Raw genomic sequence first — 27082 nt, forward strand, 5'->3', positions numbered from 1 at the left:
CTAAATTTGACGCAAATAAACTGGCGTCAATCACCAAAGAACGATCGGAGACAAGAAATAGAGTTGCCGCTGCCGCTGTTAATTCCAGCGTCAGTCGCGTTACGTTCCGATCACTCTTGCGGCGATACTTTTTAAGTTCACACCATCCGTACATCGTTGTATTTCTTCTTTTTGTTTGTTAATTGCTGGTCGCAGCTGCTGCGCTTGCGTGAGAGAAAAGAACAGCCCTAAAATAACCAAAACATCAGGGGTTATCATAATCGTTATGAAATGAATGATACACAATTATTATCTTAGATGTATAATTTTTTATCAAACGTTATATAAATTAATTAGTTAAGCTACATTATTATCCGGTATAAATGTGTTGATATAATTAGAAAGTCAGGACTCATAGGACTTTATTTTCCCCAAAATTGTGATACACCATGTTTTGCAGCCGCCACTGCAGTCACTAGACACTAGCTAGTAGCTAGTAAAGGTGAACTTAGACCTATAATGATATCCTGACCCGTTAAACTACCATCACTTGAGCATCTTTAGTGGAGTTTCTTACCCAATTTTCGGGAAAAAAATGAATCAGTGGCGGAGGCAGGATCGTTACTCATAGGGGTCAAAATATTTTTTCATATAAAACTGTATAAATATTAGTGGACTGCATTTGAATTAAAATGTGATAGGGGTCGAAAATATTATTTGATTGGGGTCAATTTTAAACATATGGTAAAACTTAAAAGAGAAAATAAAACTAAAGAAAAAGACAAGAAGCTTACCGTAGTGAAGAATCGGTTGTAGAAAGGTTTCTACACTTTTCATATATTGAGTGAGGTTACGTGGTTATTGCTAAATAGAACACCATTAATAATTATTCACAGTCGTTGAAAGACATTTAAATCTAGTATATGGTACCGTCGGTAACGCATGCCGGCCATTTCGAGACGTATACAATTTAGTTTCCTCCACTGGAGTTATCAAAATTACGCAAACACGTTTTTATATATACAAAATATAATAGATAGATGCCACATTTTCGAGATTCTAACATTATATAGACGACTAATTAAATGTTCCAGAGAATTGACACTTCTCCGGAGATGTTAGTACATAGTCCACATGTGAAAAAGTTAACTAAAACGGACAAAAGTATGAGTTATTTTCTTCTCAAAATTTCACATCAGAATATTTGAAAGTACTTTTGGCATATCAGCTAGTTATAATATATAGTTATGAATGTTCGTTATTTTGTTTATAATATATGTACACAAAGTTACCTAAATAAAATAAGACAATAAACGATGATATGTTAAAAAAAAAGTGTGTGTTTATTACGTTGTTATACAATAGGTGGATGGAGAATGAAGAGGTTGGGCATCTCGAGAGAAAAACTGAAGAAAACAGAAGAGAAGGAGAGTTATTTACTCAATGGTTAGGGTCCCCCAATTGTCCATTCACTTTTTTCTCCTAATTTAGTCAGTTATTTTTTCTAATTACCAATAATTACATCTTTAAAATTTTCTCGGTTATAGTCCTAACTACGTTACTTGTATATAGGGTGATTTTGCTTAATATTCATAGTAGCACCATATATGAAGAATATAGCAATACATGAAAAGCTGTGTCAATTTGGTATCAAACTAGACAACGCTCTCCTTTTCTGCGCGTGAGAAATAATTCATATAACGCTCGATATCATACTATACTATATTTGTCCAATATATAGTACAGAAAAATTATTTTATAACAACAACTATCATGAAAAGCATGAAGAAAATAAAAAGGTTGAAAAAGATGAAAGGTTTGTAGAGAATACACTATACCCTAAACTCAAACTATATACCCAAACTATATACCCTAAACCCAAACCATATACTCTAAACCCTAAACCCAAACCAAACCAAAACAATATATCCTAAACCCAAACCATATACCATAAACCCAAACCATATACCCAAACTATATACTCTAAATCCAAACCATATACCCTACACCCTAAACCCAAACCAAACCCAAATAATATACCCTAAACCCAAACTATATACCCAAACCATATACCCTAAACCAAAACCCTAAACCCTAAATCCAAACCATATACCCAAACTATATACCCTAAATTCAAACCCTATTCCTAAACCCTAAACTCAAACTCTTATCTATTACGTGACTATGCTATACATGTTATGGTATAGAATACTCGACACATCCACAAACTTTGTATGTATAAAATTCTCCAAAATTTCCTTAGAGAGAAATGATGAGTGACGACAGTGTTGGAGAACAAAACAGTGTAACTGATCAAGTAATGAATAAGAAGAATCAAGAGGCAGAGAAGGAGATACAAATTCCAAAAGAAAAGAAAAAGAAATGTATTGTACTATACTGTAATTTAAGATAGTATGGAACATATGACGCATGTTTGTTTTGAAAGTTTGTTTTGAAAGTTTCAAAATATATGTTTGGTTTGAAACCATGTACCCTAAACCCTAAACCCTAAACTCAAACAATATACCCTAAACCCTAAATCCAAACTTTAAACCCAAACCATATACCCAAACTATATACCCTAAACCCAAACTTTAATCCTAAAACCTAAACCCAAATTTTTATCCATTATGTGACTAGCTATGCTATACATGTTATGGTATGGAATACTCGACACACCCACAAACTTTGTATATAAGAAATTTTTAAAAATTTTCTTAGAGAGAGATGATGAGTGACGACGTTGTTGGAGATCAAAACAGTGTAACTGATCAAATATTGAGGAAGAAGAATCAGGAGGCATAATAGGAAATACAAATTGCAAAAGAAAAAATAAAAAAAAATGTATCGTACTTTACTGTAATTAAAAATAGTATGGAACATATGACGTATGTTTATTTTAACGTTTGTTTGTTTTGAAAGTTTCAAAATATGTTTTTTTGAAAGTTTCAAAAAATATTAAGTTTAGAAAAAAATCTATGTTTTTATTATGTAAAATACAAAATTCAATAGTTTTAATAGAAATTTAAAGCAATTAGAAGTTGATGGAGAAAACATATTTGTAAGAAGAAAAGAAAAAGAAAAAAAATTGGTCACACCTAAATGTGTGCTTGCCAAGGCTAATACAGCCATTAATACACAAATATCATAGCACTTTCTTTGTTATGGGTATACAATCAATATAAATCATACAATGGATATGAGGCCATATTTCCCTTCTGACAAATTAAAAGGAGTGATAATTTGTATCCAATATAAACCCAAATTTTTATCCATTATGTGATTATGCTTTACATGTTATGGTATGAAATACTCGACACACCCACAAACTTTGTATATATGAAATTTTTTAAGATTTTCTTAGAGAGAGATGATGAGTGACGACGTTGTTGGAGATCAAAACAGTGTAACTGATCAAATATTGAAGAAGAAGAATCAGGAGGCATAATAGGAAATACAAATTGCAAAAAAAAACAAAAAAATGTATCGTACTTTACTGTAATTCAAAATAGTATGGAACATATATATGACGTATGTTTCTTTTAACGTTTGTTTGTTTTGAAAGTTTAAAAATATGTTTGTTTTGAAAGTTTCAAAAAATATTAAGTTTAGAAAAAATCTATGTTTTTATTATGTAAAATACAAAATTCAATAATTGTTTTAATAGAAATTTAAAGCAATTAGAAGTTGATGGAGAAAACATCTTTGTAAGAAGAAAAGAAAAAGAAAAAAAATTGGTCACACCTAAATGTGTGCTTGCCAAGGCTAATACAACCATTAATACACAAATATCATAGCACTTTCTTTGTTATGGGTATACAATCAATATAAATCATACAATATAAACAAACTAGGGTCAGCCCGCCCTACGGGCGGGATATATTTTATTTTTGTGATCTAGATTATTACTTTTTGTATGATTTTGTGGTTTTTGTTCTGTTTTTTCATTTGCAAAAAATATGTATGATTATAAAATTAAGTTCCATCTAAAATAATTATAAAGTTATATATTTTTGTTGTAGTTAAATCTATTATTTTAGATATAAGTTGGATTAGTCGAATCACTCATGTTGTGAGTATATTACGTTACATTTATTCTTTCAAATTCAAACTAAAGTATAATTATTTTATAATAATTATGTGGGTTTTTTAATAAAAAAATTAAAAAATAAAGCGATGATCAATAGAAAATCACATACATAAGTAACTAATAAATTTGTCAAACCTAATAAACAAATATAAATATTTACAATAATTAAAATATTTTATAAATTCTAAATAATTTTATGCCTTAGATTTATTAAATATTAAACTGAAATTTATTTTAAATAAACTTAAAAATGATAATTAAGAATTTTTTGCTATATTGATTATAGTTGTATTAAGTTCCTCAAACATAAAAACATAAAATTTAAAAGAATATTTAATATTAAGAGAGCAAAAAATTTAATAATGATAAAATATAATATATTTTCTAGTTAAAATATATAGTGTTATGTTATTTTAAAATATTTTGTAATTATTTGATCAAAAATGTTTATTGTTAATTGTTGTTAATACCTCTTCAGATTAAGCAATTTAAAAAAAATTGTGAACTTGTAAATTTGGAATATTCTATTTTGTGAACTTTCTTTTTTCATGAATTCATATTATATATACACATATTTTCGTTTTTAAGTTTGTTTTTAAAACTTTATAATGTTCCTTTTTATTATATATGTTATTTAGAAACTTTTTAAAAGGAAACTAAAATAAAAAAAATTAAATAATACTCCTTATGTTTCTTTTTATGTGATGTTTTAGAATATGTTTTTCGTTTCAGTTTATATGATGTTTTGAGACTTTTGAGACAAAACTATTAAAGTAATACTTAGACTATTAAAAAGTAATGTGTAGTTTTTGTCTTATGTAGTTATAATAGTAATGATTAATTTTTTTTAGTTATTTTTTGCTGTAATCAAATGATTTTAGTGAAAGTATTTTTTTTTCTTAAATTGTGTAAGTACTAAAACATCAAATAAAAAAAGAGGAAGTAGTATTTAAATGTAATATTTTTAATTTATTAAAGATATCAGTGTAATGAACAAACGTGAGAATTAACGTGAATATGACACATAAGAAACTGGTTTCTAAAATAATATTATAGAAACTTTTTATTACACTACTAATCAGTTTTTTTTAAAAGAACTACTAATCAGTTTGATAGTTAGTTTATAAAATGCATAATATATTTTTAAATAATCCAATATATTTTATAAAGATTCCAAAATTAAGTGATTTACATAATTACATTAAATACATAGTAGATGAAACAATAAGTTTAGATTGCGTAAGTGTGTTATAAAAAGCCTTCGAAGTGTATAGATTTCGTATTAAAAATAGTGAAAAAAAGATTTAAATTTTGTTCAAAGGGTTCTATGGTAACATGTTTTTTGGTGGTATGTTGTCATGTTCGACTGGCCACGTTTTCATAGATATTAATTTATCTACTTTTTCTTGTTTTAATTATTTTATTGTAAGTTTAATACTTGGTAAAGACGCAACAAAATATAATGGATTTGATACATATATTCTTTATACATTTTTACTCTTTACGCCGTTTTTTGGCCAACACATAGTTTTGTTTTGTATAAAATGAATTTTACTACCTACACTGCTATAATTATAATTTTACCTTCATGAAATATGAGTAGAAAATGCTAAAAATAAAGTTGCATCCAACCAACCAAAGAAACGTTAGAAGCATCAAAAAGAATGTTATTATAAAGAGATTATGTGTAAAAGGAAATCAAAATTGATACATAATTATTTATCAGCTCTCTCTGTTGAAGCATAAACTGCAGTTGCATCTACTGGCCTTCTCGGACAAAGCTTGATAGGTATTTTCTGCAAAATATGTTATTTGTTTCAACAAACTTTATACCACAGAAACATTCAAGAGATATTCTAATTTTACTCAGCGCTGTGTTTACCTTGCCAGGAGCTTTTTTAAAAGCAGCAACCATTTCTAACACAGACATTCTTTGGTAGTGGAGCAGACGTTCCACTACTCTTATAAAACAAACGGAAAGCCGGATTCTGAGATGAGACTGGTGTTTACCGCACCACCATCCTTGGTAGGATAGTCATGTCCACTAAAGCCACCTGTTCGCAAACTTTATATACATTCTTATATTAAAGAGTCTAATATCTGAAACAACGAAAAGAGCAAAATGCATTATAAAAGAACAAACATGTCCTAAGAAGAATCACAACTACTTCAGAACATAGATTAAACTACTGACACCTAAAACAATAAAAAGGTAAGATGATTTCGAGAGTAGGGATGCCCACCTTTTATACTCAAATTTTCACCGCTTTGCAAGATCGAATTTCGCATTGAATGTAGATCGTGGAGAAATGATTTAAGGAGGACTTTAAAAAGATGAATCTGTAACTGTTAAATTTCTAGATCGGTAGGAAGAAGATAAAGCAACTGAATCGAAACCCTAGAGTCTGATCCTATATCACGACGGCTGAGAAAGAAACGGGTCCATCGAACCCTTACGATTGTTTGTGACAAAAAAAATTGTGAAAAAAGAAAAGAACCCTTGCGATTGAAAACATAGCGTTTCGAACATAATGACTTATTATTTATCAGATGGGCTTTCCAAAGGCAAACATAGACACCGTGCAAAATCAAAAGCCCAAACCTGATTTAATGAAACACAAAGTTTCAAATAAGTGGACACGTGTCGAGACGACGGACGCTGAATTTCTGATGTGGACGCTTACGTGTCGCCTGGAGAGAACAAACCATGTTTTATAGTAATAGATTAAAAGGAGTGATAATTTTGTTGGAACAAAATTATTAATAATTATTTAAGATATTGAGAGTAATTCAGAGTTTGATATAAATAGGTTGTACAAAACGTATGCGTTCGATATAGACTTGAAGCATAGTGTAAGTAATGATGTTATCTTAATTTTTATTCTGGGGAAAGTGTCTGGTTAATGTAATAAGCACATGCTGCATTTATATAATTAATAGTAGACGGGTTTTCGTGAAAAAATGGAATAGATGAAAAATCAAAGATACATATAACTACTGAATCTGATTCTATTGCATAGGCTAATAAACTTTTTCTGTGCACTGTGCCTATCCCAAACACCAATCCCTATGTTCAATCCATAGGGTAAATTGCTCGATAGTAACCTAACATACGTCTTCTTTATTTTACTTTTTGTCATCCCAACGTGTATATTTGTGTGTTTGGGTGTGTTAGATGTGTTTTTTTACGCCTTTCCTTCTTTTTTTTTTCACAGGAAAATTACATTTTATTTAATAGAAATATACAAAGATTTAATTCATAAAGTGCCAGATGAAAGAATCCCCAGCACAGGAACCCACATGAAGAGGGCAACTAGAATCCACTCCGGAGTAATTTACGGCAACAAACAAACATGCCAACATAAAACAAAACCACTAATCAAGTTAAATAAGCAATTAAATCCAAGCAGTGTCCAATGATCGGGTGTGTTAGATGTGTTTATGCAAGACATTTTTTACCAACATATATGCAATTATTTTTTGCATGCTTGCACAATGGTGAGCACGCTTTAACCCAAAAAAAAAACAATGGTATGCACATGCACAATGCAGAGTAAGGACATTTTCACTTTCATTCATGGTTTGGCCCAACAAAAGAAATGTGGACGACTAACACTATTGAACAAAAGCCCAGTCTGTTTGTAAGCAAGTTGGGTCGTCGGAGAAGCATCTACCGTGTGTATTATTTTATCCACACACACACACAAATCCAGTTCCATACATAATGCTATATAGTATGATGGAGGTATTAGGTGTAGACTTACGAAATAAAACTGCAATTGACCCTTGGAAACTCTATTACACCAATTGATAGTAAATTAGGTTGTATATTAGGTGTACATCATTTAGGAAAAAGAGCCAAAACGAAAAAATAAACCTAAGCTTGGTTGACCATGCTTGTTGATTAATGTTATCATGTCCCTGCAACTTGGTTGTATATTGTCGTGAAGCAATGAATAAAGTCACACGTGGCATACTCTGTCAAACGAAACGTGTCAATAATTTTATCACCTTTTTAGGAAAACATATTTGAATTAACATTTTCTAAAATGAACACACAAAAAAAGAAATACAAGTTGGCCACTATGCGGATCCCACTTCTCGATCTACTCTTGATTGTTTGCGTCTCTTTAGGAGATCCTCCATTCCTTTCCAACTTTTTTATAATTCTTATGGTTTTTATGAGACTACACTGTATGAGTTCTAAAAATTGTTAGCTAAATTCTAAAAATTGTTTTTCGTTTTTCTCTTGGTTATCATTGTTTATGAAATCATATGAATATTTATTTAACAACAAAATTCAAATAGAATAATTTATAATTCAAAGAAAAAAAAAATTTCACAATTTAATTTTAACAGTATATTGACATGAATTTTAAAATGAGCTTGAAGTGGCTCACATTCTAATATAATGATAAGCTAAAAAAAGAAAAAAGAGAAAGGTTGTCATATTTAATTTTTTGATTGGCTTGTTGGGGACCCAGTCAGGCTGGATACACGTGGCAATAAAGTGATTGTCGTAGTTGAGCACGTTGAAAATTAGACACGTGTCAAGTTGTAAATCAACAAGTAGCCTACGTCTACGCTAAGCTCTCTTCCCCACTTGATGACCTTTTCCACGTGGCGTGGTGGGTGGTCGTCTATCTTTTCTTGTTTCCACCAAAAAGAAATAGTAAAATAATAATTAACGAAATATTATAACATTTTTTTGCTGATAGTAATAAAGTTTCATGGCATATTAAGTGGAATTATGGGAATATGTCGTATTTTTTTGTAAGCCCAACTTGTGTGAAATATACTAAAAGGAAATTAAATCCGTACAACGTCGTCAACTATGCTTGTAAAATAATTCAAAAACATGATTTTCCCGAAAAATATAAAATACTGCAAATTGTAGGTACTATAGGTTTATAATAGTAACACTTGTTGGTTATTTTAAAGAGACAAATGGTTTCGTCTCTCCCAAAATTGTAAAACTAAACATATTCGAGTTCGGATTCTCTGAACTCAGTTTTTCAGCATTTGCTGTGCTTTTTATCTCTGGTTCTTTTGATAATATGGAGATGTTAAGAGCAAGGGGAAGCAGCACAAACGGCGTCGTTCAAGTCCCCAATCTTTTGCAGAAGTTTTTCGTCACGAGCAACCATTTTTGTCACATAGACTCTGAGCATGGTGAGAATCGGGAAGAGGCAAAGAAGAGAGATGCTGAAGAAGAAGAAGAAGGTAAAGATATCGAGCTAACGTTAGGTCTTTCTCTCAATGGTCAGTTTGGTACGGATCCGAGATCGAGGAAAAGGAAGAGCTTTGAACTGGCTCGATCTTCTTCCATACCGGAAGGTTTCGTCTTCGACGGCCAAAGATCCGGCGGAGATATGCGGCAGACGGGAGTTTCGGACATGTTCCAGCTGGATCGGACGCGTTCTCTGCCTGTCAAAACGGAGATCGAGGCGAAGAGGAAGCGACCGGAGAAGACAGAGGTCCAAGCCGAGGCGAAGCCGTTTCTGTCATTTAACGTTCCTCCTCCTCCGACAAAGGAGAATGATGGTTTTCTTGCCCCCGGTCCGGTCAGCGGGAGGGGCAAAAATGGAAACACGACGAAGAAAAAGAACCAAGAAGTTTCGGGGATGGAGAAGGCTAGGAACATTTTAGAAGACATGCCTTGTGTGTCTACGAGGGATGTCGGAGCTGACGGGAAACGTGTGGAGGGGTTTCTTTATTGGTACGGAGGTAGCAAGGAGGAGGTTAAGATAGTGTGTGTTTGCCACGGCAGTTTTCTTTCACCGGCGGAGTTCGTTAGGCACGGCGGTGGCACCGTGGCCGATGGTGGCGATGATGTTACGAGTAACCCTCTTAGACATATTGTTGTTAAACTTCCCTCTTCTTCTTTGTAGTTCATAATACTCTTTTAGAACCCAATTGTTGTTAAACAAAATATTTTGTTTAATCTGGATTCACATCGAGTTTCTATAAGGTTAATTGTATTATTTTCAAACTTTTTTAAAAACAATTTTAGGGTATTTTACTGAAAGATTACAAAGAGAAGAACTCAAAATATAATAAAACAATTTACAAGTGGGAAAAAAACAATTTACAAGTGGGAAAACATATTAGCTACATTTCTTAAATGATCTAGATTCATCCTGTTTTCAAATCACATTGGGTTTCTATAGGGTTAATTGTATCATTTTCAAACATTTCAATACAATTTTAGGCTATTTTCAAAAAAATTACAAAGAAAATAACTCAAAACTATATAATAAAACAATTTACAAGTGATAAAGAAAATATTAGCTACATTTTCTTAAACGATCTAGATTCATTCTGTTTTCAAATCACATCGAGTTTCTATAGGGTTAATTGTATCATTTTTAAACATTTCAATACAATTTTAGGCTATTTTCAAAAAAAGATTACAGAGAAAATAACTCAAAACTATATAATAAAACAATTTACAAGTGATAAAAAAAAACATATTAGCTACATTTTAACTATTGCTAGACAAGATGACGAAGCTGAGGTTGGAGCTGTTTCAACCGTAGTACAACCTGCTTCATCGTCGGTCTCGTCGATAAAGAATCCAACGTACAGATAACCGCTAAGTGAAGAACCTCAACGAGATCATCATGCGGACCAACATCCCATAAACCGGCGGTGAAAAACTCCTTGGCCCGTCCTTGTCTCAACAACATGTCACCCCACTGCACAATGTTGAAACCGTTACCGTACGAAACAAAAGACGGATCAAGCACTTTCTTGTCCGAAAGCAGCTCCAAAAGCACCACTCCGTAGCTGTAAACATCCGCTTTATCCGAAACCCGGCAAGTCATCGCGTACTCCGGTGCCACGTATCCAAACGTACCGGCAACGCCCGTCGTTGCGTGCGTTTCCGATGCCCCGAGCAGCCTCGCTAACCCGAAATCAGATAAATAAGCGTTGTGATCATCGTCTAAGAGGATGTTGCTCGGTTTGACATCACGGTGAAGAACACGTGGGACGCATTGGTCGTGGAGGTAAGCGAGAGCTCGAGCTACGTCGAGAGCGATCCTGTGAAGAACTCTCCAGTCTGCAGCTCTCGTGGAACGTTCTCGGATGAATTTCTCGAGGTTGCCTCCGGGGAGATAGTTGTAAACCAAGAACATCTCGGTCTCGCTCGCGTGGTAACCAACGAGAGTCACGAGGTTCGGGTGCTTAAGCCTACCGAGAGTTTTGATCTCTGCGTGGAACTGTTGGACGCCTTGGAACCGTCCTATAGAGAGGCGTTTGATAGCGACGACAACGTCTTGGTCTTGAGAGATTACCGCTTTGTAAGTTGCTCCGAATCCGCCGTTACCGATGAGATTACTAGCGTTGAAGTTTCTCGTAGCTCTAACAACGTTGTCGAAGGTTATTGCAACTCCTGTGTCGATGAACATAGTGACTTCTCGTTTGGTAGTGGTGGCTGTGATCTTTGATCTTGGATGCAACTTCCTCGCGAAGAGGAAGAGAATGACAAGAGCGATGAGAACTGAGACAATGGCTGAAGCTGAGGCGATGGAAGCAATCTCTAGCGAGTTGTATCCGCTGCCTTCTTTCCCTGAAGGCGCAGCGTTGTCGTCGAGTGGCGAAGATGCATAATCCTGCTGCGTGATAGAATCTCCCATGGGGGCCTAGTAGGGAATCTGTAAGTTTAAAAAAAAAACACATGGCAATGAAGATTAAAAACATCAGCAAATCTCCAACTTCAAATCACAATCCCAATTCGATTCAACTTCAATCATAAAGTTTAGTAACTGAATTAAAAATAAAAAGACACCCTTTGCAAAACCAAACACTGAACAGAGGTTCCTAAAGACAGAGATTTAGTTCATTGTAAAGACACAATCTTTATCTTCAAAAACATGGATAATCAAGTTAATAGGATGAATACACACAAAACCCACCAATTACTATCGAGTTTGAGGAAGCCCACAAGCCAGAAAAATAAAATAAAATAAAATCAGGCAAAGATGTTATCTTCGTGACTTATCCCCAAATGTTTGAACCCTAAACCCACCTCTCAAAGTCTCCTACTTCGAGCAAAATTCCTTTCTTTACGGTTTGAAACAATCTCAGGTTCGAGCCTTTAAACCTAGTTTAACGAGATGATAAGACTAGAAAGCTTTTTTTTTTAGTGAGAGAAACTGATGAAGCAGAGAGGTTGAAGTTTAAAAGAACAGAGGAGAGAGATGAAAATTCAACACTGTCACACGCGTCTTTTTCTTCTCTCTCTTTTTATTTTTTTAAAATATTAATGAATCAAAATCTTGTCTGAACAAAAGAGTAGGGTCCATTTTGTTTATTTCCTATTGGCTGACAAAACATTTTCGTATTTTTAACTTCGAGCTATTCATTATTAAGAGTTTTTTAAACACTTATTAAGAGTTTTTAAACACTTATTAAGAGTTTTTTATTTATTTATTTATTAAAAGTTCTATAATAACAAAATAAATCATGTTGTAAAGTTTACATTTTTTGTTAAACATTGTAGTATCACCGCATCAAATCGCAATAGGTACATGATTGATAATAGTAGGTAGATGCGAGATTATCTTATCACTAAATTGGAGGGAGCATTTATATTGTTTATTCAAATCAACGTAGAACATGTTAAGAGAAGAAAAAAATGTCATGAGTGAAAAAAATGTAACAAAGAGTGAATAAAATCTAACAAAAAAACGAGCTGTTCAAAAAAAGAGAATAAAATGTAACAATATTGCAACTCTCCCAATGTGACGTAGAACATGTTAAGAGAAAAAAATTGTTAATGAGTGATAGTAAAATGTAACAATATTGCAACTCTCCTAGTGTGCTCCAAGACGAATCAATCTCTTATCAACCAATGTTCAAGGAAAGATCTCTGAAGCTAGTATTTATTATAGATATATACATCTATGTATATGGATGTGCATATAACTCGAACTACAAAATCGTTGTTTTTACAATCGAATTACAAAGTCAGTTCCACAGACTTAATAATACTTCTGTGAACCTATGATTGTAATAGAACTACTTATTCATATATTAAAGAAAATACTTACTACGCTAGAAGAAACTATGAGTTTACTGTAAAATCCAAAAAAAAAATCACAAAAAGAGTAACACATTGACATCACAAATGCAAGCTAGAATCTAAAAGTTATATATATATTATTTTTTAAACATACTTTTAGTTCATAATACAATTACATATTTGGCTATGACCAAAGTCTCTCATTCAGATTGAAGAGTAGATTTTTAAGTGCAATGATCATAATATGAACAAGTTATGATCAAGAAATTACCAAAGCATTAATTTGGTCGACTTTAAAAAGAGGTGCAACGTCGCTTTTTATTTGAATCTTCCACGGTCTATATCCTCTATTTCTTTGTCAGTGAGACGTTGCGATTGCCATTCCATATTTTGTTGAAGTTTCAACAGGTCTTCCTAGAATGGGTTTTTTCTCCGAAAGTAATAAAAATAGAATATATATATATATATATATATATATATATATATATATTTGAATAAACTTGAAAACTGAAAAATACATATTCCCCCTGGAAGTGGTTATTGTTCATAACTATATTTTTAAATTTACATGTAATTACAAAGTAATTTCCAACTTACACTAATTTTGTGAACTTATGATTGTAATATAATTATCTATTAATATATTAAAGAAAATACTTATTACGCTATTAGAAACTATGAATTTACACTCAAATCCAAAAACACAAAAAAAAATACCACATTGACATCACAAATACAAGATAAACCTAAAACTAGGATATCTGAATAAACTTGAAAGCTGAAAAATACATTTTACCCCTGAAAGTGGTTACTATGCTTTGCTACATTATATTTCAAATTTACTTGTAAGAAAACTTCATAATCAGTCACATATTTGAAAATATAAGAAAGTGCATTAATGCTTGTGTGACAAAAAAAAAGAAAGTGCATTAATGCATGTGACAGATGTGTTTCCTTATAACCAAAATATTGAGAAATTGGGGGAACCAGAACCTATAATCACATAAAAGATGTTTTTCGGTTGTTCAAAAAAAAAGATGTTTTTCTATTTGGTACTATGAAATTTTGACCTTGACAATTATGAGAAGCTAAAATGTAACCCTTTATGTAAAAAATAACCTAATGAAATGTTAGTAAAAAAAACTAATGAAATAGTCACATAGATCATAAGAACACCCTTAAAATTAGTATGTTGGTAAAGTTTAGGTGAAATAAATAATGAATAATAAATTGCCGCTTTGGTTTTTTTACCATGCTGTGGATGTAGCTTGGTTTTCTCGTAGACTTTTGTCCCATATGATAGATAATGGTATAGTTGGTTTCGTACTAGTTAATATATGTTGTTTTAGTCCAGTTAGTTAATACTGACTGTAGTTTGACACTGGATCATTATAATTCATAACAGTTACAATCATCTTCTGGAATATTAGTTTTGTATATATGCAATTCATTTCTAACATTATAAACAGCCCATCTGGTTAAACACAAAGAATACAAAAACAAGAATAAAATCCTTTTCCAAACAAAAAGCATGGAGAAAGTACAATGGGTTCAGAATCTTCAAAGCTGAATGAAGTAGAGATGGTGTTCATGGGTGAAGCCAAAATGGATGTAATCTGAGGCCATCAGTTCGTGTGCCGGTTGAAGGAATTGGGGTCTAGACACGAAGAACTCACATGGTTAATCAACAAATTCAATGCGCTTCTGAAATATGCATTGATCAATCCAATAACAAAGGAGGATTTCATAAAACACATGAAGTTATGTCTTTTTGAATATCACAAAGCCATTGGTGAAATGGAGACCGAACTAGAGAACTTGATTAGTGCCACAAGACCATTTCCCTACTTTATATTCTATTTTTTTGCTTCATTTTGAATATTTTTTTGCTTAAATATTACTTTATTTCTTATTTCAAAATGAAATAATGACAGTACTGCTTTAAATTTCTAGATTTATTGTTCATGTTTTCATTTTTAGATTTATTAGGTATACGAGCCATACATTTATAGTGATATCTTTTGGAACTAAAGTGAACCAAAGACATGGCAATATGTATCGAATCGTCTATATCAACACCACACCTAAATCCCATGATCTTAAATTGATTTATAATCTTATATAGTGTTTTAACAAAGATGCAGAGAATCCATAGAGGATAAGTAACAGTAACATATAAAAAGACTTTTTGTGGCGAAATATAGTTAAATAATATATAAGTTAACAATACTAATATTGTTTTGTGTATTAAAAATAAATTAAAATTTAGAAGGATTAGTTTGATATAAAACAATTAAAATGTATCTGAAAATTTTGATATCCTAAGTATTTTTAAGAATAAAATAGGTAACATACTTAATAACATCTATTTACATAAGAGAATAAATATCTTTAACAATAAAAACAGAAATGAAATGGGTAGGTAATAACATCTTGTATTTCCCTGAGACCCTGAGGATGGCATCACGCTCCAGGTTAGCTATCTGCTCCTGGAACTTAGAATTCTAAAAGATATCAGGCAAGACATCCAAAGCCTGGTTCACATTCGAACCAGTAGTTATGCGATGGTAAAACGCCGGCGGCTCCGGTGTCGTTATTCATGCCCATTAGTTTTATACGGTGGCGCGCTTTATAAAGCAAAACTAATAGTCAACTTCAAACTGAAACATAACAAGTCCGTATTTAGGAACTTTATCCCACAGACCCACACTCATTTGAGCTAATAAGGCCTTATGAAGAAGAAAGTAGGCCCATTAGTGTATAATACCCAGTACGGGTCGGGTTGACGACGCGGATTTGGAGAAAACCCTAGGCGAAATGTAATGACGCATATATAAACTTACTTGGAGATTGAAAAGGCTAGTCCTTGCGAGAGTGGCGGAGAGAGTTTATTCAGCTGAACCCTCCCTCCTGTTGTTGAACAATAGCCATGGCGACAGGTAAAACAGTGAAAGATGTCTCTCCTCATGACTTCGTCAAGGCGTACGCTTCTCATCTCAAGCGATCTGGCAAGGTCAGTGCTCTTCTTCTCATATCTTAAATCAACCAAAGTCTATACACATTTCTGATTTTCAGTTTTTTAATGTTGTGGGTTTTGTTAGTGCTATGTCTCTCTCGTGTTGAATTTTGGCATTGTAAATGGTCCTCATACAGTCTACTAAATAACAATAGACATGTTATATTACCGGAATGAAATTAGTACGTTTAGCTAACAATAAATAAAAACCTTTAGCTTTCAATGTTTTTTCATCCTGAATTCATAATACTATGCCGTTGCTCACTTAAGTAGCGTCTATTGGATCAGTTAGAAGTTTGTTTATGTACTGTAAGTTTATTGAAATCTGCAATCTTTGTAATTGGCCATCGTCATCACTAGTTGCTTTGGATTCTTAATATAATTTCTCTTATTGGGAACAATGATTGAAGCCCAAACAACTCTTTTACCATGCTGATAACAAGTTGTTTGTGTTTTTCTAACTCTTCATAGGACCATAATGTAGTGTCTATTGTCTGTTTCAGATCGAGCTTCCCCCATGGACAGACATTGTGAAGACTGGTAAGCTGAAGGAGCTTGCCCCTTATGATCCTGATTGGTACTACATCAGAGCTGGTAACCTCTCTCTCCTCCTAGTCTCTCTCTATTATTCAACTAGTAGACATTTTTACAAGAATGCTCTCTCGTTATGATGACAGCATCTATGGCAAGGAAGGTATACCTGAGGGGAGGTCTTGGCGTTGGTGCTTTCCGTAGAATCTACGGTGGAAGCAAGAGAAACGGCAGTCGCCCACCACATTTCTGCAAAAGCAGCGGTGGCGTTGCACGTCACATTCTCCAGCAGTTGGAGACTATGAACATTGTTGAGATTGACACCAAAGGGTAACGCCTTTCTTAAAATCCAAGTCATCTCTGTATATCTTTCTTTTTAGCAAGACTCTGATGGTTACAAACTGTTATTGTTTGTCTTCTTCAGAGGAAGAAGAATCACTTCCAGTGGTCAACGGGATTTGGACCAGGTTGCTGGACGTATTGCAGCTGAAATTTGAAGATCTGAATCTTGTTTTTTTTAGTTCTTCTACTACTTTTGAAACCAATGTCCTGTTTTTAGTCCTTTTATCTTTTTCTCTCAAGAACCATTATCAATATCATTGCTGAAGACTTCTCTCATAATGTTCAGAACTTGTTCATCTTTTTTTTGTTGGCTTCTTTGAACATCTAACTATCATCAAGACATCAACTAAAATACAAAGGCAATAAATGCTAAATGATTTAGAGGAAATGTAGCTTATAAAGAAGCTTTTAATCAAAGCTTTGAGTAAACTTGCACGTTTCAAGTGATAGAAAAAAATACACGGTGAACCTGAGTATCTGAGAATCAATTTCTCATTACTGTGACGATAACAAAAGATGGATCATGGTGTAGGAAACTCATTAACGGCTTCTTTAAATGGTAGAAGTTTTGTTTGGGCAAGTTATGATGATAATATGGACAAGAAAAAAAGATAGTGAAGAAATGTGCAAATGGAAGGCAAAGCATCTTTAAAGGTCTTGCTGCTGGTACAAGAGATCGCTCATGTAAGATCCTGTTTCACTCCAAGACGATGTACTGCAGCATCTCTTGTGTTGAGTTTTGTGAAACTTGGGATCTCGAGGTATCGTCGGGTGCTTGCTCGACCTTCAAAGGCAAACAACAACAACAGTTTATCTGTCCGAATGAATACTCTTTGTGATGTTTCCATCAAGACGTGAACTGAACTCAGTGAGTGTTTTACTTACCTTCTGGGACGAATGGTCGATCAAAGTATGGCATTGGTTGTGCCTTTGGGATCAATTCTTTCCTCAGCCTTCTTAACTCTTCTTCTTCTGCTACCTTTTGTTGCCTTACTCTTTCTGCTTTGTCTTGCTCTATTAGACTCTTTTTCTCAGCAACCTGGTACACAATAAAACGACCACAAAAAAAATGAAGCCAAACTGCTGAGGATTTAGTATTAGTCACTTGACAGACTGAAAGACATGTAGAATTTCTGTGTAGGTTCAAGTTCAGGTCATTACTAAAAACTGAAACATGCATCTCTCTATAGTATACCATTGCAAGGTCTTTTACCTGGTAATCAAATTCTGCACGTTCCTTTGCTCGAATGTCTGAGTGGAGCTTTAACTCTACTGGTATTGTGATATCTTTCACATAAGGCTTAACCAGAGTCTGAAACAGAGAAGAACAACATTGCAATGTTTAATTAACCTTCTGCAAAAGCTTCTTATTTTTTGTTACTTAATACACGGAAAGAATAGTCTCTCACCTCAGGCTCATCAGTGTCCAGGGAAGACCTTGAGCTTTTGGGATTCTCATTTTTTCTTCTTCCATCGTCATCTCTTGTAGTTTCTTCGCTAACTCTTCTTCTTTCATTCGTCCACGTTCCTACGTACACATAGACCAACAATCACAAACAAATCATATCCTCAAAAAAGTTATCTTAATTTGATTATGTCAAGTTTTTTTACCTCAGTTCTAAGTTTTGAATGGCTTCAAAGAAGTGACTTTGACCTGCTTCTTCTTAGATATTCTACTACCCATTGAAGCAGAGGAGTCCAAGCTCTGTTATAAAATAGAAATCAAAACTATCACTACAGTCATCAACCATACAAGGAGAGAGAGATATAGCAAGATAATCACTAAGAGTCTAAATAAAACCATATGCTTGCAAACATTGAAAGCTAACACACACTTACATTTTCTCCTGCTCCTCCTACCACCATTTGAACTTAGGCTTGAAACACTGTAAGAGAACGAAACTGAAGTATGCATAACAAACAGTTTCAAAATTCGTAAATGAAAATCTCTATTTGGTTACCTGTTGCTGCCCCATGATGAAGAAACTGAGGCAAGAGGTTGTTCTATTCCCAGATTGGTAGCTGTTTAAAACCAAATCAGATGGTGAAAATGAAGAAGTCCATGTAACTTGGTCTGTCTCAGTTTCCTCTGGACACTTGGGCTGCTGCTGCTGCAGGCTCATCATCCCAGGCAACCCCCATTTCAGAGCTTTCTTAATCTTCTTATCCTCTGTTGCCTTTGCAAAGGGGAAGCAAGTAAGCTTCTCGAATGCCTTAACGAAGATGCATCACTTTACCATATTCAGGGAGGCTCCTTCTGGCTTCTTCGAGCACCTTTTCTCGTCTCCTCTTCATCGAACAATCACCAGTTTCATCTTCCTCCTCCTCCACATTCAGGCTGGATTCTCCAATTTCTACCTCTCGCTTTTTGAAGAAATCTTCATGCGAAGCACGGAGAGTTTCGTATGCAACACAAACGCATTTCTTCATGTTTCTTAGCTCCACACTTACACTCCACAGACGCTGAATCCTCCTTCTTCTTCTTCTTCTTCTTCACCACCACGAATCTCCTCTCTCTGATACGATTCCTTGGTGAAAACGCCGCCAGGCTAGGATTAAGCTTCGATCTCGTTACCCTTCTCCGCGGATTCACTCGACTTCGCGAACGGAGAGCCGGAGATCCTCACCGGAGTCTCGTGTGGGACGTTAGGATTCGAATTCTCCGATGAAACCGAAACCACTTGAGGCTTCGATTGAGATATGATCTGATCATCCATCACTAGAGTCTCAGGTTTAGCATTCTTCGACTCCATCGAAGATGATGACAGAGTAATAAGTTCGCCAAGGGATGGATCAAAAACTCAATCGCAACTCAAAAATTAGGGTTCTTACGAAGTGAGTACTGATGCAAAATTATTGGAAGGGAAGAAGAGAGGAGAGGAGGGAAAATATGGGGCAAAATCTGACCGTTGCGACTTTTTTGGAGGCGCAATTTGTAACGGTTCGTTAATTACGGATATGGATTAGTTTTTTGATTTCAAATTTTTTGGTTTAATGCTGCAAAATTATGAATGTCCATTGGGTTAGGGCCCAAACTAACATTCGCCTGGCCTCTGTTTCTTCCTGAATGCCACGTCGGACCTTCCAATTGAAACCAAAGGTGCTTGTTCATGCTTCTTTCTTCTTTCCCTCGCCTACTAATCTCTCTGTTTCTCTACTCTCTCCCTCGCTCACTCTCCCTCGCTCACTCTCCATCTCGTTTTCTCGGGAAAGTGAAGAAAAATCTATTCTTTTAGCTCATGTTTCTTTGGTGACTAGTGAAGAGTCTTTTGGCGTAATCATCTCTGAGTCCAACGAGCTTGGCGTCGATGGAAGATCATCAAGAATTCGAGAAACCCATCTTCGAATTACACCCCAGGAAGGCTCGAAGCTCTCGAAAATAAGAAGAAGAATGGCTTAGTAGAATCGATGAATCATCATCACTACGAAGAGATCTTTTGCTACTACGGATTGAGGGGAAGCCCGAAGAGAACAACCACCCAGAAATCTCTAAGGATTAGGAAGCGTCTGATTCGTTGCGGAGAATGTGGTAAAGGGTTTCGATATGAGAAATGCCTGAGGAATCATACACAAACTATGCATTCGCTTGAAGAGAATAAGAAGAAGAAGAAGAGCGAAAGGGATCTGTTGTGTATCTTCAGAAGTGATGTGCAGAGGAGAAAGAGATCCAAAAGAGTTTCCAGGTACAAGAAGATTCTTCCTCCACCCTCTGTTCTTCTTCTTCTTCTACGTTTGCCAAGGATGGAGAACTGTTACAAGTCGCTGAGTCTCTGATTATGTTGTCTAAGAGTGGTCATGCTCTGTTTCGAATCTAGAGATGAATCAGACCGAATGTGAAGATGAGCAAAAACTGGTTTAGCAAATTAGTTGATGGGCTATGAGTAATAGAAGGTCGAAAGAGCTTTTGGGTTTCTTGGGAGACAAGAAGGTTATGAAGGAAGATGAAATCGGGCCAGAAGCAGAAACAGGTAGGAGCAGAGAGTTTTGGAGAACAAGTTAGATTGGAGAGAGTGAGTTTGGACGAAATGTTGAAGAAAGCTGAAAGCGATACAGGACAGAAACTTGGGGGTCAAGAAGCTGTGTTTGAAGCTTCAAATGCAGCAGCAAGTAAGGGTAACAATGAGCATAGGTGCAGGGTCTGTGAGAGGGTATTCTCGACGTATCAAGCTCTGGGTGGTCATCAGACGGTCCATAGAATGAAGAACAATTCTGAAAAGTCAAAGCATGAGATGCAGAGAAGAGTGAGTAGTAGAAGCTGAAGTTGAGAGTGGCTCCAGTGACATTGACCGGTGGATTATTCGAGCTGAGGTTTTGAAGATGAACAAGTTAAGCTCTTTCCCTCACTCACACCACACACTCTCTTTCTGTGTTTCTCAAATGGAGAATTGGAATTTTTGTGCTTTTGAAACTCCATTGTCCTTGTCTTGTGAAGTGTAACATACGTAAAGACTTTTAAGTGTCAAAGTTGTACAGTTTTTTCCTTGTAGCCTTGCTATGGGGTTTAGCATCTTTTTGCACTTGATAATTGATCAAAGTTGTAGACTTTTTTTGTCCCTTTCTTGTTGGCAAGCAATAAGAAAATCATTTTCCTGTAAGCTAATCCTATGAGTAGCTTATTGTCTTTTTTTTTTTTGATATCTTAGTATTCTCAAATCCTTAAATCAAAATTATTTATTGTTTGGGGCATGAAAGTAGGAATAAACACCTATAATTAGCTAAATACAAAAACCCTAAACTCAAGGTGAAAACACCAAAATCCACCAAACACAGTTGTATCATAGAAAAATCCAATTTAAAAATCTTTTTAGTAATCCATTTATAACTGTAAGATCAAAAATGATAATTACGATTTTTTTTCCTTTTTTGTTTGATTTGTGATTTTGTGTAATTAATGTTTAGATCCACCGGCGAAAAAGCCTTTTAACACTCAATTTGGTTTTGTCATCTTCTTAATTTGACAAGAAGCAGCAGCAACAGCTCATTGATCTGTCTCTGTAATATCTTTGCCGTAACACAAAAACTCATTTGTGTCGAATTGAGTAAGATCTCAAATAGCTGGTTGTCGGAGATCTAAATGCGGAGAAGGCGACAGACAGGGAATAAAAGGAGGAAATAGGAATCGGATTTGAGAGGAAGATTTAGAGATCCGGTGATGTTGTTTGGTTTGGGAAGACTAGGGTTAAAAGGCGGAGGAGGAGGAGGAGGATGCAAGTTCACATATCGCCGAGCATGAGAAGCATAACACGATATCGAGCAGCAATGATTTGATGAAGATCAAAGTCGCACCTCGTCACATCTCTTACCGAACTCTCTTCCACACTATCTTAATCCTCGCCTTCTTGTTGCCTTTCGTCTTCATCGTCACCGCTCTTGTTACCCTCGAAGGTCTCAACAAGTGCTCCTCCATTGTAAAATCCTTCTATCAATTCTAGTTTAGGAATTGGGATCTAGCACCTGAATTTTGTTAGATGAGCTAGTTTTTTTTTGTTGCTAAATCAAAAGATTGTCACTTGCATTATATGTTATGTTGTTTGGATCCAATGCCACTTAGCCTCTTAAAGTTTTGCACTTTCTCACAAGTGAATCACTTAGCGTCTGTCTCAAATGTATCTCATAGTATGATGTTTCAAGCTCAAGTTTTTGGAGAATTCCGTTGTTGTGCGTTGTGTGGAGTTAAAACTACAATCTTTCTCTCGGTATTAATAGATCTTTTAACCAAATTTTGACAAAGCCAATCTTAAAGCTCTTCTCTTTATGCTTTTAGTTCGCAACCCTAAGATCTCTTCTTGTGTACCTTTCTTATTATGATTATCTGATGAGCTCATGAAAGTTTCTTTCTTTGTTGCTTCAGATTGTTTAGGGAGGCGGTTAGGACCACGTTTTCTTGCTAGGATAGATGATTCAGAGGTGAGTCTGATTATTGCTTCTTCTCTGATTCTTTTAACATGTTACTACATGGATTCCTCTCCTCTCTATCTTTACGTTAATTCATATCTTTTTCTGTTGCAGCAGAGACTAGTTAGAGACTTTTACAAGATTCTAAACGAAGTAAGCACTCAGGATATTCCACATGATTTAAAGCTTCCTGCTTCTTTCGCCAACTTGTTTCTGATATGAAGACCAACCACTACGATGCCAAAACATTCTCCCTCATCCTTCGAGCTATGGTACGTTCTCTACTCTGAATTTCATTGTTATATATTGTAGATTTTTTGATGTTTAATATGATTTAAGTAAATCTCCTTGAACACAGATAGAGAAGTTTGAAAGGGATATGAGGGAATCCAAGTTTGCGGAACTTATGAACAAACACTTTGCAGCAAGTTCCATTCCTAAAGGAATTCACTGTCTCTCTTTAAGACTAACCGATGAATATACCTCCAATGCTCACGCTCGGAGACAGCTTCCTTCCCCTGAGCGTCTCCCTCTTCTCTCAGACAACGCTTACCACCATTTTGTTCTAGCTACAGACAACATCTTGGCTGCTTCGGTTGTCGTCTCATCAGCTGTTCAATCATCTTCTAGACCCGAGAAAATTGTCTTCCATGTTATCACCGACAAGAAAACCTATGCGGGCATGCATTCTTGGTTTGCTCTTAACTCCGTTTCTCCTGCGATCGTTGAAGTCAAAAGCGTTCATCAGTTCGACTGGCTAACAAGAGAGAATGTTCCTGTTCTCGAAGCTGTGGAAACCCATCACGGTATCAGAAACTATTACCATGGGAATCATATCGCTGGTGCAAACCTCAGTGAAACAACTCCTCGAAGATTCGCTTCCAAGTTGCAGTCAAGAAGTCCCAAATACATATCTTTGCTCAACCATCTTAGAATATATCTACCAGAGGTAACAAAGATGTCTGTCCTTTTAAATCATCAGTCATTCGGATTCGAGAATATGAATGTAATGCTTGTTTGTTTGGCCGTTTTGAGCAGCTTTTTCCAAACTTGGACAAGGTAGTGTTCTTAGATGATGATATAGTGATTCAGCGAGATCTATCTCCTCTGTGGGATATTGATCTTCACGGGAAGGTAAATGGAGCTGTGGAGACTTGTCGAGGAGAAGACGAATGGGTTATGTCAAAGCGTCTTAGGAACTACTTCAACTTCTCTCACCCGCTCATCTCAAAGCATTTAGATCCAGAAGAATGTGCTTGGGCCTATGGAATGAATATTTGATCTACGGACTTGGAGGAAGACAGATATCAGAGAAACTTATCATTCTTGGCTAAAAGCGGTAAAGCATCAGAGAAGCCTGCAATGTCCTTTTTGATTTTAATGTTTTCAAAAAAATGGCAAATCCTTGATTTTGCTTTTGATCTGATGTGTGCAGAATCTGAAGTCGAATCTAACAATGTGGAAGCTTGGGACATTGCCTCCAGCTCTGATTGCATTTAAAGGGCATGTCCAGGCAATAGATTCGTCTTGGCATATGCTTGGATTAGGATACCAGAGCGATACCAACATAGAAAATGCGAAGAAAGCTGCAGTGATTCACTACAATGGCCAATCAAAGCCGTGGCTGGAGATAGGTTTCGAGCATCTGAGGCCATTCTGGACAAAATATGTGAACTACTCCAATGATTTCATTAAGAGTTGTCATATCTTGGAATAGCAAAAACAGAAAGCTCTCAGATTATCTTGAAGCGGACTGGAGATTCAGGACGATGAAACCAGTTACATAGCTACAGGAGAGAGAGATTCATTCTTTTGTAAAGATAGAAGGTACCCTTTTGTTGATATTCATTTCGCGGTCGATTAGAGATTCCAAATTCTTGGATCTGTTACAAGAAAAAAAAAAGAATGTTTATGGGACACACCAGAAGAGGGTTTTTGGTGATGATCAATCAAGTACTACTAAGTCCAAAGGAGAGCAATTACAACAACACTGTTACATTTGTTCCTTATTTTTTTTTGACAGTTACTATTTGATTTCATTGGTTGTTACTGTTTAGTGAATTTATAAGAACAATTATTGCTTTGTTAAGGTCCATTTAAGACATCAATCATGAGACTTTTCTTGATGCAGAGGTTACCACTTGATGATGTTGATAGGTAAAATGTAAAGAAAGAGAGGACATTTTTTTTTTTTGTCATCTGATATTTTATTAAACATACAACATTACAATCCTTGTGAAAGAGAGGACATTATGGATTCTTATTTTAGTTGATAATTGTTTTGAAGTCTGAAGTGATGTATAATATGTCATTGAAGAAAGGTATTCTTTTTAACTGCCTTTAGTTTTGTCCAAAAGTTTCTTCACGATAAGCTTTCACATGTAAGCAAAAACAAGTAGGCATGTAAGAATTTCTTGGAACACATAAAGAAAGGGTAAAAAAGTAGTTAAAATGGATTGATGGGAAAATTCAAAGGCGCATAGAAGGGAAGAATATGAGAGAAATATGGAAAGCTTTGACCGCCATTGATTCTCTACACTAACCTCATCTCCATTCCCAATTCTCTTTCCTCTCTCTCTTCTCTCTGATGCGTTTTCTTCTCTTTCCTTTAAGATTCTTTGGCTCAGATCAGTCACAGAGCCAAGTAAGAATTCACCTTTATTCAGGGTTTCTTTTTTTTATTCGTTTCAAATCTGGATTTGTTGATTTAAAGCAGTTATACCCCTTTTATAGTTTCCAGTTTTATTCATTTAACAGATCCTCTTACTCTTTTGAGGATCTCATTCTTGTTTTTTGATTAAATTTTTCTGATTTCTTGATCTTTAACATTCATTATGATGACATAAATATACTCGTGTGTGTTCTGTTAAAAATCCTCTGTTTATTGCTCTGTTGCATGCGATCCATTTATGAATCAGATTCTGTTACAAAAGAGTGTCTATTATAAATATGAATTCTTCTTCAGCTTTCATCTTCGTAAGCAACTTATTGAAGAAAAATACAAATCCTTTTCATTTTTTATACATTTCAGATAGAAGAATAAAGAAGTCCTGCTGGGATTTTCTTACATTGACAAACTGCCAAGTCGACACTCAACTTTTTTGCAACAGAGATGGCAGAAGTTGATAATCAACTAGAGATCAAGTTTAGGTTAACTGATGGTTCTGATATCGGCCCTAAAGCATTTCCTGATGCTACAACTGTTGCTGCATTGAAGGAAACTGTTATTTCTCAATGGCCTAGAGGTCAGTTTTTTTACTGCTTGCTTACCTGATGAGAAGGAGATTGTAAAAGGCTTGAATGTTTCTTGGAACAATGGTTATGTCTTTGGTTGATGATTACTTTATGAGAATCATCAACGTCACCCTTTAGGATATCTTATGCTAAAGAAATTCGGTATAGAAGATTATCATTTCAAGATTTAAGACTTTTTAATATGGTGTAAATTCTATGTTGTCACTAATTAACCGACAATAAATGAACAATGCGGGTTTGGCTTACATATGTTTGAAGACTCGTTGAGTATCCATAATTCTAATATGAACTTGTGTATTCAACTTGACATTTGTTTCTGTATGTGCTTTGATTCGAGCTAGAAAAGGAAAATGGGCCGAAGACAGTGAAAGAGGTGAAGTTGATAAGCGCAGGGAAAGTTTTGGACAACAACAAGACTGTTAAAGACTACCGAAGCCCTGTTTCTATTGGCGCTGTCACCACAATGCACGTTATCATCCAACCTCTGATTACTGAAAAAGGTAAATAAAGACTAGACAGCCTCTACTTTTAAGCTTCAGAATCTGTTAGAGACTTTATTATATTTCTTTTGTTTATGTTTTGGAACAGAAAAGAAGCCTAAAGGTGATGATCCAAAGATGAACAAATGTGTCTGCTCAGTCATGTAAGACAAACGCAAAATCTCAACAGAGGCAGGTTACTGCTCTGTTCCCTCATGTGGTTTGGTATAGATTGTTTATTGATGCATAACCATAAGTGTTGAACCGTTTTTTTAAAGTATAAATCAAATCTCTATTTACTAAACTTGTTGCAAAGATCACAGATTAGAGTGAATCATAGATGTACTAGTGATTCAGAACTTGTTGAAACACACAAAGAGACTCTGCTTTTTACCTCTGTTTCAGAACCTTTTTGTCTCATCTAGAACATGATCCCACTAGAGATAAATTAGTATAAATGATTAAAT

The 27082-nt window shown here is 34.9% G+C and overlaps 4 protein-coding genes, 1 long non-coding RNA gene and 3 pseudogenes across 5 annotated transcripts; 5 read left to right on the top strand and 3 right to left on the bottom strand.

The window, feature by feature from the left end:
* Positions 1–5674: 5674 nt before the first annotated feature.
* On the bottom strand, positions 5675–6567 carry LOC130512700 (uncharacterized). Its single transcript, XR_008946280.1, has 3 exons — positions 6313–6567; positions 5952–6134; positions 5675–5865 (listed from the first exon to the last, which is right to left on the bottom strand). It is a non-coding gene; the product is annotated as an uncharacterized LOC130512700 (long non-coding RNA).
* A 2395-nt stretch (positions 6568–8962) lies between these two features.
* Positions 8963–10053, top strand: LOC108833996 (ninja-family protein AFP4). The gene has a single exon (XM_018607366.2). The coding sequence runs from the start codon at positions 9127–9129 to the stop codon at positions 9958–9960; it is 834 nt and encodes a 277-aa protein (XP_018462868.2). The 5' UTR covers positions 8963–9126; the 3' UTR covers positions 9961–10053.
* A 352-nt stretch (positions 10054–10405) lies between these two features.
* Positions 10406–12308, bottom strand: LOC108833997 (LRR receptor-like serine/threonine-protein kinase RPK2). The gene is made up of 2 exons (XM_056986454.1): positions 12102–12308; positions 10406–11727 (listed from the first exon to the last, which is right to left on the bottom strand). Exon 2 carries the CDS (start codon positions 11707–11709, stop codon positions 10564–10566), a length of 1146 nt encoding a protein of 381 aa, XP_056842434.1. The 5' UTR covers positions 11710–11727; positions 12102–12308; the 3' UTR covers positions 10406–10563.
* Positions 12309–15926: 3618 nt separating this feature from the next.
* LOC130512594 (40S ribosomal protein S19-1-like) lies at positions 15927–17286 on the top strand. The gene is made up of 4 exons (XM_057010738.1): positions 15927–16110; positions 16617–16707; positions 16791–16974; positions 17069–17286. Exons 1-4 carry the CDS (start codon positions 16027–16029, stop codon positions 17139–17141), a joined length of 432 nt encoding a protein of 143 aa, XP_056866718.1. The 5' UTR covers positions 15927–16026; the 3' UTR covers positions 17142–17286.
* Positions 17287–17510: 224 nt separating this feature from the next.
* On the bottom strand, positions 17511–19792 carry LOC130512593 (microtubule-destabilizing protein 60-like; annotated as a pseudogene).
* Positions 19793–20294: 502 nt separating this feature from the next.
* LOC130495020 (uncharacterized) lies at positions 20295–20801 on the top strand (annotated as a pseudogene).
* Positions 20802–21920: 1119 nt separating this feature from the next.
* Positions 21921–25113, top strand: LOC130512338 (probable galacturonosyltransferase 13; annotated as a pseudogene).
* Positions 25114–25954: 841 nt separating this feature from the next.
* On the top strand, positions 25955–26901 carry LOC130512339 (membrane-anchored ubiquitin-fold protein 1). Its single transcript, XM_057010211.1, has 3 exons — positions 25955–26126; positions 26478–26636; positions 26725–26901. The coding sequence occupies exons 1-3, from the start codon at positions 25994–25996 to the stop codon at positions 26781–26783; spliced, it is 351 nt and encodes a 116-aa protein (XP_056866191.1). The 5' UTR covers positions 25955–25993; the 3' UTR covers positions 26784–26901.
* The last annotated feature ends 181 nt before the right edge of the window (positions 26902–27082 follow it).

The sequence above is a fragment of the Raphanus sativus genome, chromosome 5 (genome assembly GCF_000801105.2).
Source record: "Raphanus sativus cultivar WK10039 chromosome 5, ASM80110v3, whole genome shotgun sequence".
In the NCBI taxonomy this organism is placed as follows: domain Eukaryota; kingdom Viridiplantae; phylum Streptophyta; class Magnoliopsida; order Brassicales; family Brassicaceae; genus Raphanus; species Raphanus sativus.